At 42.5% G+C, this 14,136-nt stretch overlaps 1 protein-coding gene across 4 annotated transcripts in view; it reads right to left on the reverse strand.

Annotated features, from left to right (window-relative positions):
* Positions 1-14,136, reverse strand: part of ankrd6b (ankyrin repeat domain 6b) — a 54,078-nt gene that overhangs the window by 18,195 nt on the left and 21,747 nt on the right. For 2 of the 4 annotated variants that reach the window (XM_065963749.1, XM_065963748.1), the window contains exons 2-3: positions 12,862-13,208; positions 2,802-2,900 (exon numbers count right to left, since the gene is read on the reverse strand). In XM_065963749.1, the coding sequence (XP_065819821.1) occupies positions 2,802-2,900; positions 12,862-12,987 (225 nt within the window). In that variant the 5' untranslated portion in view covers positions 12,988-13,208. Of the gene's footprint in view, positions 1-2,370; positions 2,758-2,801; positions 2,901-12,861; positions 13,209-14,136 lie in introns of those variants that run through there. The other 2 variants (XM_065963747.1, XM_065963746.1) reach the window with 2 other exon arrangements.

Here is a 14,136-nt window from a genome sequence, read left to right on the forward strand (position 1 = left end):
AACCTTCGACCTGAAGACTGCGTGTCCACTGTGAACTCAACATTCAGTGTTGACGCACTGTGTGTACTATAGCAAGGATCTTTACGTAAACCTTATCAAGTAGTTCTGGTGCCAGACAAAACTAAGCTGGAGCAGCTTGGTTAGGCCACAAGACTACTTTGTATGTTTTAGAGAGAAGAAAATCAACAACACAGCAAAAAGTGTAATTCTTTGTAAACCACACCCAGTGCAAATTAATGCAGCAACATGCAACAAAAAACATAAACATAATGACTGCAACTCCCAGAACCCTTCAGATATCAGCAGCTCTGAGGATTATTTTAGTGGGCTTTGATATCAATTATGAAATTAATATTAACAAACTGAATATAGTTGATCTTTTTCACCACCTCTTCAAAAAAATGATTCCCTTGAATCACCCGATGTTTTGGTGACCTTCTTCTTTTCTACAAAGTATCAGATATAGCAGCTCTAAAGTGGATATGATCCCCTGATCCAGGTACAGACTTTTAACGATTACCAAATCCAGATCCCCAGAGCCTTTATGGGGACTTTACACTAAATGCTCTGTCCACATGGGGGTGCCAAAATTCACCCAAATGCACATATTCTTACAGCTGCTTTCAATTAGATATTTCATGTCAAATGATACCATTTTTAAATTTATCTCTGAATTTCAACAGTTAATCACAATTTATCGCATTTTCAATCGCATGTTTGAAATGTATTTATTTTGCATTTCAAAACAGTTTTTTTTGTGCTTTTATTTTTTACAATCTTAAGCTAAATGTACTTTACTTCCTGTTTGGGTATGAAAACACTTTTATTTTGAAAGAAAATAAGGAACTACCGGTGGTTCGTAGATTACAAAATTAACTTAACTATGGAAAAAGGAACTTGCTACAGATGGATAACTGATGTCAAACAGCTCAAAGGAACGATTGAAAAGGTAAATGTGTGATGTCATAAGGTCAATGTGTGATGTCATAAGGTCAATGTGTGATGTCATGAGGTGAATATTACTTTGGACTCGTCAGCTGAGCTGTCTGAGGGTTTGTTAAAGTGAAATGAGACATTCAGAGATGCAGCAGTGTCTTTCTTTTACATCACTGAGACTACATAGAGAAGCTCACGGTGACTAAATGGTCAAAATGGCATGAGATAAAAAAAAAAAGCATTAATTTCTGCCCTTAATGACATCATGATTTTTACACGTTAAAGCTGATAGTCCTAATTAAACATTTCATAATGAAGCTTTGTGGTGAAATATTCTCTGAGGGCAAATCCTTTATTGTTAAACAACCCAATGGTGAACCTGATCGACCCAATTTAAAGACTGAATCCTATCTGACAGCTTAAATAATGTTGGATTACTTTGGAACAGCCGGGCCCAGAAGTTTGAGGTAATGACTTAAACAAACTTAACAAAGATGAAACCAGGACTTTACATCAGAGCTTCAACCTCTAACATTTCAAGGCGTCACACAGACCGGAAATAACAACCTGGTTGTGTTTTATTCTAACACAAACTATCTTTAAAATTACACAAAGATGGATGGATGTACTTTGTAAATCAGTGTTAATAATCTTAGTTATATCTCAGTTATTTTAAAGCCACAATAAGTAACTGTTCCACCTTAAAAAAGATGTGTCACAGGTATACTTTAGACCACTATTTCTTCTGCAGGGAGAAAGGGGTCTCTCACGTCTCTCTCTCTGTTTTCAGAGGAACTGTATATTGACAGTTTTTATCATGACGGAGATGGTGCTGTTTTCTAAAGTTTGCACTTTGGAACCCGTTTTCAAAACTTTGCATTTTCAGGCACCAAAAACGCTGTTATCGTGTAAACAAACTCTCTAAACAGAGCCTAAGTGCCCAATTTGTACCCCCATATATGTAAAAAAAAAATTAAAAAAAAATCAGGGTCCAGGTTTAAAAATAACAGACTTACACTTTAAACAAACATCATGTATCCCTCGGTCGTGCAGGGTTTTCACTGAGTCTATCAGTAATAATGTTTATATGTCCCCACACAGTTAAACCACAGCAGGTCCTCACACAGCTGTGTTTGCTGTTAAAGGTGAACAGTGGTGTGTTTGAGAAAATGAAAGCAGTGAGTGAACAGTCCCAGGAAAAGCTCCCGCTCACATGAATGCTCAGCCATGAAGGAAACCCTGAACACCGAGCAGATTAGTGATGAGTGACAGCAGGTGAGGGGTGACATGAGAGCCCAGGAGGAAGAAGCAGTGATGGAGAAGGAGCAGAAGGAGGAGGAGGAGGAGGAGAGGGGAAGATAAGAACTGAACCCAGCACAGCAGCAGTGGGAGTTTGGGAAGGTTTGGGGGTCAGTAGGATCAGGTTTGGCTAACCTCCTTCACTCTCCCTGATCCTCCAGGCTCTTCCCCAGCCCTCTTCTTTATCCCCTCTTCCTCCTCCTCCTGCTTCAGTCTGCACCTCCTGCCCCCTGCAGTCCTGGAGGATGTACTGCAGCGATCTGCGGAGCTCATTGACCACAGAGAGGGAATTTGGCAACGACCGAGATCTTGGTTATCACTGTCTGTGGGGGGCTTGCATCCTGAGGGCAAACCCACAAGGGGGCAGTCCAAAGAGTCCCATTCAAGGCCACTGGAGGTCATTAGACCACCGTTATCTTTGTGTTAGAATAGAAAAAGTAATGTGGATCTAAAAAAAAGCAAAAATAGGAGCTCTACAGTGGAAATCACCAATGAGGACTGAAGTTTGAGCTAGAAGTGGATAAAACACGGGAAACAGCAGCTGACAGTCGGGTGGATGTACTCACGTCGTCTTGGATGTCCAGGTCACAGCCGGCTTTGAGCAGGAGGCGCACAACCTCAGTGTGGCCTTTGTAGGCGGCCAAGTGTAGGGGGCCTCTGCCATACTGTGGACACAAGACAAAACTCAGTCAACAACGCAGTAAGGTGCGTTCAAGAATGTGCAAACTACAAGTCCAGTGTAAAAGCTTAATACGCAACATTCTGAATATAAATCAAGCAAAATAGATTTTGGGAGCAATGACTTCCTAAAAGTAAAGTGAAGTCAAACCCCCTCTGGGTTTGTTGTTCTGAGCTCTGTGTTCACAAGGACAGTACGTTGCCTTCTTTAGTTTGTTCATGTTTCACTCAGAGGCAAATGTTTCATACATATTTTCATGAACCCCTCTCTCTCTCTCTCTAACCGTAAGCCCTTACGGCCCCCTCAGTCCTGCCCCTCAGTCATTCTAGTGGCAAAAGGACAATATGTCAAGTGCAACTAAAGACAAACTGACAGACTTTTTAAACTGAAGAAAACACTTTCTTTGGCCTAAAAAGACAAACAGGATCAACTTTGAGATGCATGTTGCCACTTTTAAATTAATTGCAGAATTGTGTTTTTCAGATGTTTATCAGCACTCATCTGCCGCACTCCGTCTCACAGACACTCGCTGGTGAAACAGGGCGGGGGGGGGGGGGGGGTAGTTTCCATCCAGCCATGATTACCAAGAAAGAAAGTCTGTCTGGGATGTGGATTTTGTTTGTATTTAAAATAATGAATACCCCTAAACACCCTATAATAATTATGCAGGAAAGGTTCCACCACAATCATTTACAGGAAGAACATAATAACACAAAACATATCTCTCTGTTTCTCTGCAGGACGGGTGATTATCAGTCAAGTCTTCTCACCACAGCAGATCTAACAGGGGCAAAAGGTGTAGACCACTTAACGCTGAACCAAGATGGTGTCTCCAACGGATTAAAAGCAGATCCCTCCAGATATACCGAAGATATCCCGTTCAGGACAAAGAGGCATACGTGAGCTCAAAGTGATATTTGACTTTCACCAATGAATTCAAATCAGTTCTTCCCCGAGTCCAAGTGGATGTTTTTGTTAATTTTTAAGATTTCCCCTGCAGCCGTTCTTAAGACGTCCCTTTGAAGTCCAGGCATGAGACTTAAAAACGTCCCCTTACAGCGTTTCTCTGCAGCGATCCAACACAACTAAAAGTGGAGACTCTGACACAGACAGCGACAACACTTCCCTCAGACATAAAACAACAAAAACATCACTAATGCACAGCACAATCAGTAGACAATGAAAATGAAACAGTGAACAGACAACACCGAGTGTAGAAACAGAAACCCACCCCTGCTGTGTTGCACACAGAACCACAGGCCGCTGAGTCGGAGATCTCTGCAGAGTAGGTAACAGAGCTCATCACTGATGGCATGACTGGAGACAATCTGCTGCAGAGAACCATCCGTCTCAGTAATGAGTCGACAGGAAAACAAACAAGTCCTTAATCCAGCTGAGTTTAAGAGACGAGTGCACAGCTGTTCATGTGAGCTGAGCAGAGGATAAACTCTGCATCCTGCCAATATAAGGACCTGAGAGCCGAGCGGTTACTTAACCTTGAGGGGGTTTAAAAGGACGGAGCAGAAAAATCCAACACTGGGTTGTATCTGCTCGTACAGATGTTGTAAGTTTTCATCGTTGGATAGTTCTAACTTAATCCTGATTAAATCGAGTCAATCGTCATGTAAGTGTTGAAACACAGAAATAAACTTAAATTCAACATCATGACGAGAAGCACGTTTTTTCTTCTACATATTAAGTGTTTCCTTGTTCTGGGATTTGTGCGTTAAAGAAAAACAAGATGCTCTTACATTTATGAGGACATTTTCTCACCGTCAATTCCTAAGGTCAGAACTGAACTGGGGAAAAAGATGTTTAAATTTGCTGCTCCCTTTATTTGGAATGAGTAAAAAACAAAAAACTAAAACTTAAAGGCAGGGTTGCTCACTTTCAAAAACTAGCATGATTTTGAAAGTAGCATTCCCTCAGTGCTCCTTCTACACCCACCCCCTCCCTCAAAAGCCACGCCCCTCACTTACATGCACGAGTGCCGTTCCTCCAGAAGTGGACCTCAGCTCATCACTTGCATTGTTTAGAAACTATGTCATTTCATGTCTCATTCAGCGGTAAGTAAACACTAAACTTTATCATAATACATACAAAAAACAGACTATTTTACTACTCACAACAGCCAACGACAGACTCACAGTATAAACTGTGAGATAGTAGAGAAGGAGCAGGGAGACAGGGAGGTGTGTGATTGGTTCATCAGATTGGTACCTCGTGGCAGACATTGGTCAAAGTTTTTACAAGCTCAACTGCTACAGATGACAGATTGTCTTCGTTCTTTTTTCAGAGAACATGAATTATTCATTTCTGTCAGGACATAAAGACAATTTCAACACAAATCTTAAAAAGTTTATCTGGAGAAAATAACCAACCCTGACTTTAACGAGCTGCTGTCATTGGATGTTTTTAAGAGGGTGTTTAATGACTTGGAGGTGGAAACATATGGCTGGAGATGTTCTCCCTGACATGTAAGTGGGTGATCTTGACAAAACATTAGCTGTTAAAATGTGTTATTTGTGACTTTTAATGACTAATAATGTGATTTATAGTGTGATCTTTTTATTAGCTAAATAAATAAATCACACTATAAACAGTGACAGTGATTGATTTATTTATTAGCTATTTGACCTTTGTCCCTAATCCTTGAAGCCGGATTCCTCTTCATTTTCTTAGACAGTGCAGCACTCGCTTCAACCTTTTTTCTATAAAACATGAAGCCGGGGCGCTGATGGCGCAGTGGTTGGTGCACGCGCCCCATCTATGGGGACTCCGGTCCTCCAGGCGGGCGGCCCGGGTTCGGGGCCCACCTGTGGCTCCTTTCCCGCATGTCATTCCCTACTCTCTCTCTCCCTGGTTTCAGACTCTATCCACTGTCCTATCTCTCTGTTAGGGGCACAAAAAGCCCAAAAACAAATCTTCAAAAAAAAAAAGAAAAGATGAAGCTTTGTTCATCAGCACAGAGGGTAACATGTAAAAAAAATCAGCAGGAAATCCTCCCTTTCAGATGAAGTTAAAATACTTTTCTCTGAGAGGATTCACTTCACGACAAGGCACATTGTCGTATGAGGGGAAATATTCAAACTTCAAATCAGTCCAGATGATTTCTGTTAATCCGAGTGGACTCAGTGTAATACCAGATACAGTACAGTGTGTAACACAGAAGCACAAGCCCCATTACACCTCAGGTATCATATTGTCTGAGGAGGTTCGTGCTTTGTTTGGGTGCGGCTCTGCCTCCATTTATGTGCACCTCAGATTGAGTTTCAGTGGGCCTGACCTGGAGAGGAGCCACGAGGCGAGTTCAGGTGAACAGCCGGTCTGAGACCAGCAGAGAGACTCTTTCAACCCCTGACTACAGAGGTCCGAAGAGGACAGCCATCTAGGGTGTCGATACGTCCCAATTTGACCGGGACTGTTTCCTTTTCAAGCTCTGTGTCCCGAGTACCCACAAATACCTACCAAACATTAATATGTCCAGGTTTTGAACAGTCCATGTCCCAGTTTACACTTACTCAAACAACACACTTGTCTCTATAGATGTCAATCAATGTTGTTGCCAACTGTTACTGTTGTAACCAGTAGAGAAACATCTCTAATGCACTGTGGGTCAAAGTTCAACACTGATTTGTCTCTACATGTGTCAATCAATCTCAGTGTTGCGGCTACTGCTTAGTTAGCCTAGCTTGTGATGCTAACAGGACCTGCTGAGTAACAACAGGTAAGCTAGCTGTCGTACTGAAAAGAAAGTCGGCGTTTTCCAAAGACCTGTAGGAAAGTTACAGCCTCCTTCAAAAAGTACCAGGCAGTGAGTACGCTGCTTTTTGCACTCATTGCAGTGTGTTTTCAGGTGCCCACGTTGGAAATGTGGACATACAAAGTCATATTAAAACAACAAAAACAAACAGTGGGTACAGGCTGGAAACTTTAACGGGCTGCTCAGGAAGGAACCTTGTGTGACCAGTGCAGGTCGATACATGAGGGTACGGAAATATTAACAAAAGTGATTTCTTCCCCCGCCGAGCTCTCAGTGAGAAACCTGGACAGGTGTGTGTGATAAAGACTCTTCACATCATCAACAGAATATTTGTTTAGACAGTCGGCCAATTCTCTTGCAAAGTAATAAACTGAAGGACATGTTGTTCTGAAACGACACACTGGCTATTTCTTTTTCTCCTTTGATACAATGATCAATTTGGACTCATACCGAGTGGAATCACAATGAATCGTTCTGTATTTAAATTAATCATTGTAGCTCCAGAGCATCGAATAGCACCGTCTTGTAAAGGAGAGATTTACACTCCTACTTCTAACCTCTCCAGTCTCAGAACCCAGCCGTGAACTCTTAACCTCCATCCTGTCTTCTTCTGTATGTTTCTTTTAATTACCCTCTCCATCTCAGCTCCTCCTTAATCCTCCCTTTTCTTCACGTCTGTTTATACTCTCAGTCTCAGTTCATTCATCATTTCAGCCTATAAAGAAATATTCCCACATTCCTATTTGTGAACAGAAGAATGTTTCATATGAGGCTCCGCCCCCTTTTTTATCCCAGATTAAGGCTTTATACAGGCTTCCTGCCAAAACGCCAAAATACAGCCGGTCCACACTGAACCATCAGAGCGAGCAGCACACACACACACACACACACACACACACACACACACACACACACACACACACACACACACACACACACACACACACACACACACACACACACACACACACACACACCATGTTGTTCTAGCTGTGACAATAGGATGCCATGTGGTCATGAAAGATCTGTTCGCAGAGCCAGAACAGAAAACAGAAAGCACATGATACAGAAACACCACAAACAGAGCTCAGCACGGCTTTGTGTGTTTCTCTTTTCATTTCTGTTTCCTCTTATAATCCTTTGTCCTTATTTAGTCTCTTATTAGTATTGAGTTATGATGTCTGTGTTGGTATAATATCACTGTCTCTTCAGGAAGGGTCAGAGCAGGATGTTCTTCCTGAGGAGACTCAGATCGTTCAGTGTCTGCAACAGACTCCTGAAGACCTTCTACTGGTCTGTGGTGGCCAGTGCCCTCTTCTTTGATGTGGTGTGCTGGTGGGGTGGCATTAAATCTGGTCAGCAGGCTGAACAAGCTGGTGAGGAAGGTACGCTCTGTTGTTGGCCTGGAACTGGACAGCTTGGAGACCGTGGCTGAGAGGAGGATGAAGGACTAATTCACAGCCATCCTGGAAAACTCCTCTCACTCCTCTCTACATGATGAGCCATCAGACTGTACAACAGCAGAGTGTCCTACAGTCAGTCTTCATCCCCCTAACCCACAGCGGCTGTCACACTGACAAACCCTCAACTCTGTCATTCATTTCATATTATTTCTAGATGTTTATTTTTGATATTATTGCTTGTTTTTGCCCTCTTATTTCATCTCTCTCACTTTATCTTATAACTGGTCACTTTAAAATCAACTTGCCACTTAATATGTCTCAATGTCCTGTATAGTTTGTAGTGTATAGTTAAGATCTTATTTGGTGTATAGTTTACTTAATTCTTGATTATAATAATTGTAAATACATTGTATTTTTATCTTTATTTTTAATTTGGAGTCCTATATATTATTTTTTTATTTGTACTCATATGCAACACTTGAATTTCCCCACTGGGGATCAATAAAGTACTATTTTATCTTATCTCTGTATTTATTTAAGTCTAATAGTTCTGTTTTAATCCTAAAGGTTTAGCCAGGGACAGGGGTTACAAATTAGCCACGCTAGTTACCTGTATGCATCGACTTTGTATTTTAGATATGAAGCGATGCTCATTTCATGTGGAGGGAGATAAAAATGAACAGGTAGTCGTGTCCCTTTCATTAAACTGTTTGAGTCAGGCTACTGTCCTCAAAGTCAAGAATGATCTTCATGTTTGTCCCTTTTTCTCTTTACAAATGATTTGACAAAGAGTGACTTCTTTGTCAGGGATTCAGTCTGATACACTGACTCTGACAGACTGACTCATCTAGTGAAGTGTTGCTCTACCTATAAATACCTCTGCACATCGCCGTCTTTGTTCTGGATGAGCACTGAACCGAACCGTCACACAGGAGTGTTACATCACATCCTGTGCACTGCTCCTGTGACCTTTGAACCTCGGTGTGTTTCAGAAGATGTGAGAGCGGGGATGAAAGAATGAAGAAAGACCTCAGGGGAGTGTGTGTGAGTGTGTTTGTGTTTGTGTGTGTGTTGTACAATGATCCATCTGTTCACTCGGCAGCTCAGCTGTGACTTTGTTATTGTTTGTTTTTTTCCCTTTTAACCTTCATGCTAAAGAGAGAGAGAGATGGACAGGAAAGGGAGGAGAGAGCTACAGATAGAGGGGATGAAACCAAAGTCACTGCAGTACAGACTCAAGAAAATCAACGTGTGTTCTGTATTTTCAAAATCACATATTTAACATCTAGAGGAACAAATTGGTACAAAAAGTTATGTATTTGCTCAAGTAGATTACTTTGCCAGTAACCATGAAACAGGCAGTAACGACTGCAACTTTAAGGACCAATACTGAATGTGAGATATCTACGCACCCTGGTTGGACCGGCAAACGACCACCATACAGGTGTTTCAGAGGTGGAGGCAGGCAAGTGAAGTGGTTCAGACAGAACTGGAGAGAGGTAAGAACGCAGAAAGGAAAGACTGACGCAGGGCTGGTTAAACACTGAAGTTACATATTGCTCCTTTTAGCCCTGCAGGTAAACACACCAATCAAAGTATCTCCACTAAATTTCTTATTCTTGCCTTGAAACCGACTCAGATTGTTTCACATCATTGTGTTGTGTGCTAAGTTGATGGTTGAGAATCTTACACAATATTCACATGCTGGACAAGCATGTCTTTAGACTGTGGGAGGAAGCTGGAGTACCCGTAGAGAACCAACACATGCACAGTGAGAATTTACAAACTCCACACTCAAAGACCATGAACCAGGAACCTTAACCTGAGGCCAGAGTGCTAACCACTGCACCTTGCAGCTCACTCCTAAAGGTGCAGGAAGGTACAATTTGTGATTTTGTCAAAAGAGTCTGGCGTCTTATTTAATAAATAGATTTATTCAACACACAATATTATATTACAAATAACATAAAGAAACTTATCGAGCTGTAGATGAGTAACTCCTGTGTTTTGCAAGTTTCTGTTTTTGTTAATGGCCTCGCGCAGCTTTGAAGAGAGAGATGATACACTAGTTTGCGGGCTACAAATGATCTTCCTCTGTAACAAAGAGGTCTCTCTCTGCAGGGATACTTTCTGAAATGTTGTCAGACACTTATAGTAACAATCTGAGCCTGTCAGGGACAAAAACTACAACATGAGTGGACGAGCTGTAATCGAATGCACACTCATGTAGGACTGACGTTGCAGCAATTGCAGCCTGTTTCACTGCCGCAGGCTGAAAAATCTACAAGAATAATTCAAAAACGTTTCTTACCTCTAAGGCCTGGTTCACACTACAGAAGGTTTAAAAGCATTTCCTATTTTCAAATAAGGCAGCATCACACATAAGGGGAATCTTAACAGATATTTTGCGTGCATGCACACTATAAGATATGAAAACCTTGGCACATCACAGACTACAGGATTTTACCCAGCGGAGGAATGTACCACCTCACATGACCTCACGTAAACAACAGAGTTTATTTTCGCTTTGTGTAGAGAGACAACAAAAACATTAAAAGAGACACGGACAACATGTGTTGTATATTGTTCAGTGAGAGCTGGAGGTAAGATTGTAACTGTCAGATGCGTTACAGTTGTCCTGCACACCTGAGCGGGTCACCACTACTGTCCACCTATTACTGTCCTCCCTCGTCTCTCGCAGTTATTCACACACGGCTTCCACCAGACAAGATTTTAAATTCTAAATATCAAAAATATTTGCTTTGTTTCACCTTTGTACAAATGATAACATTTTAAATGACAAGTAGCCCAAAAGCGTATTATCGTAAAAAAATTATATCACTCCTTCGCTAGCGAGAATAAAAATGGGCGGACTTGTTCTAGGCTGGGGGTGGAGTCCATGGATGGAGATACCAGGGGAGGGGAGGGGATTTTTTTTTTACCAGAATCCCACTGTGACATCACAAGGAGAGCAAATTTGAAATGGAGCACTTTTCTCTATGTTGCAAGACTTCAAAGGACTGGATGGGTTTATTTCACATTTTGTGGGTCAGGTTCCCCTCAGGTTACCTAAATATATGTTCAAAAACACTAAAAGTGGATTTTTGACAATATGTCCCCTTTAAATTAATCCAGCCTGTGCGATCACACTGAAGAGTAATTAAAGCATATTTTAGTGTTAAACACACAGCAGCACTGAGGCAGCCTGGAGCAGCTCCACTGACTCCTCAAACACTTCAAATGAGTGAAAACATTGCAGTACACGATCCTCTCGGCTGAATGTAGAGCAGCTGAATGCATTCTCATGAGCAGAGTGTTGAAACATGATGAGGTTGTGTTCATACGTTAGCGGCTCCAGTGCTGCTCACACGTTCATGCTCCGTTTTGTGTCTAATTGATTTAATTACACACAGATGAGCTCACAGAGCAGGAGAACCGATTTACGTCAGAATGACTCAAAAACACATCTGATGTCTACTGAACTACAGAAAGTGTTAACCTGACTCAAAATTCTGCTGTAATTTTAATTTTATTTTTTTTGGGGGGGGCTTTCTTGTGCCTTTAATGGAGAGATAGGACAGTGGATAGAGTCAGAAATCAGGGAGAGAGATAGTGGGGAATGACATGTGGGAAAAGGAGCCACAGGTGGGAATCGAACCTGGGCCGCCCGTTTGGAGGACCACAGCGCGCACCAACCACTGCGCCACCAGCGCCCCGATTCTGCTGTAATATTAAACAAAGCTCCACTTTTTATATTTTCTGAATCTAATTAAAGGTCCAATCTGTAAGATATCTGAATGAAACAATAAAATGACCTTACTATATCATCAGAAATTAAAGAAACATGTTATGTTGAAGTGCTGTAGACGGCACCCCCACACAGTCATTTTGGACACCCCTTGGTTTGCCAGGCAAACTGCAAACCAGCAGGTGTTGCAGCGATGGAAGCGGGCAAGAGAAGTGGTTCAGATAGAAGTGATTATACCCGACCTGAAAAGCCTCTGCATGTTTCTAATAAGCTCCACGAGCAGAAACGTGCTCAAACTAGGATCAATGTTGGAGATGCTGATCAACTGATGGAGCCAGTGGTAGACTAGCAACTCCTGTGTGTTGCAAATTTAATCTTCATTTTTATTCAATTCATGCCGCACACTCTGGAGCTCATGTTTCCACGGCACACGCTGTGGTCCGTCTCCAGTGCCAGCCAGCGGGGCCACTGGGCTACAAATACGTACAGAGTCCATTTTTCAACAGAACCTGTTGCGATAGGCGTCAAGCTGAACAGAGCAAATTGACCCAGACAGGAAGTCAGACAAGGGAACGCATAGAGCATCTGGTCAATTTAAAAATAAAACACAATATAAAGACCCCCCACATAACGGGATCATCGGACCTTAAACATCATTAATAAATACATTAAGAAATCAGTGCACTCAAGATGTTCTTCTGAGAGTGGTTTGATAAATCTTAAGACACCTCCTACCACAGGGAAATCTGGGGAGATAATCTTTAAACATCATCAAAAGAATCAGGACATCGCTTTGTTTTTTTCAAAAGAGAGGAATCAGGCCCAAAGTCAGCTAGTTTATGTTTCAGCGTGTAACCTGCTTTATGCGTTCAGGACTGCTGAAGACACTGAAACTGAAACTGAAGACATGACCAACCAACCTGCACTGCCTTTCTTTGTCTCATGTGTTTTTAGACCAAGAAATAAAATGAAGATAAATGTGTCGACAGGCTTCCTCTGTCTTTACCACTCTCGGGGCGACTCACTCACTCACCTTGGTGACGGCTACTTTTGCTCCCTTGTTGATGAGCTGGACCACATTGTCTGCCTGTCCCTTGTGCGAGGCTATGAGGAGGCGCTCGGAGAGTGCGAGGACCTCAGCGGCATCCTGCTGGATCATGAAGTGGGGCGAGTGATGCTGCTGTCAGTCAAACACGGAGCTCAGGACAGCAAGGGGGGGGGGGGGGAGGAAGGCAGCGGCGGTGACGGGGTCTCTGACGTTTCTAACTCATGGTGAGCTCTGCTGCGGACAGACGAGCTGGAGAGGAGTCGCCCCGTGTTTCTGTTTCTTCTACAAACTCCACACACCGCCCGGGTTCCTGCCCTTCATCCTCTCAGCAGCTGGGAAGAGAACAGGAAACACAGAGTGAAAACAGGAAAACAGGGAGGACTGGTCTGACATCCCAACTGTCCAGGTTGTTAAAAACCCACGTTCGGCCCTCGTGGAGTCATGTGAGCTGCACAGAAATAATCCTGCAAAGAGAGCCAAAAAAAAGTGGGGTCAGATTTGGTCAGAGTGCCGGCTGTACTGCTGCAAGTTCACACACCATGAGAGAGAAATAAAAAACCTTGAAAGAGCACACACACACTGCTGTAGTTTGACCACAGGGAGAGGAGAGCAGCTAAGCCTCAAATATATCAGGATTTCTTATCATTAAAACACATCAACAGACAGGCATCGAGGTGTCATATCTCTGATCTCTGGAATGCAATAAGACATCTCACAGTCGTCTACAGAGATCCAGTTATCTCCCTGTTTTCTTCATTCTCCTGTGAATAACTGTCTGTAACCTTCAGGATAAAAAGGTCCAGGGGCTCAAAGCTGAGCTGTGAAATCATCCCACCTGTCAAAAGTAGAAGCTTTTTTATTCTCTGAGTTTGAGAGTCAATGCCAGTTTGATGTTTCTGAGAGACTTGGAGAGAGTAACAGCACCCTAATTTGTTGGATCAGATTTTTCTATTTAATATGAATATTTGGATGTTATGGATGATCTTGGTAAATGTTCCACCTTAGAGTAGTTGGTTCAAAGGTCAGTATCATAGCACAATAACTTTCAACAGGGAGAATGGCGTCTCTCTCACGTCCACAGAGCGCTGCAGTCACATTTACAGCAGTATGTAACTTTGGGCACTAGTTGACACAGCAGCCTTATGCTACAACGCAGCCAGTTAGCCCGTCTCTGTACTGTTTGATACATTGAGTGAGGCTAAGAGGAAGAGGAGGATGATGGATGAAGCTAAGACGAGAAAAGAGAGAGTGGCCGAGCAA

Source organism: Labrus bergylta, chromosome 15 (genome assembly GCF_963930695.1).
Source record: "Labrus bergylta chromosome 15, fLabBer1.1, whole genome shotgun sequence".
NCBI lineage: Eukaryota > Metazoa > Chordata > Actinopteri > Labriformes > Labridae > Labrus > Labrus bergylta.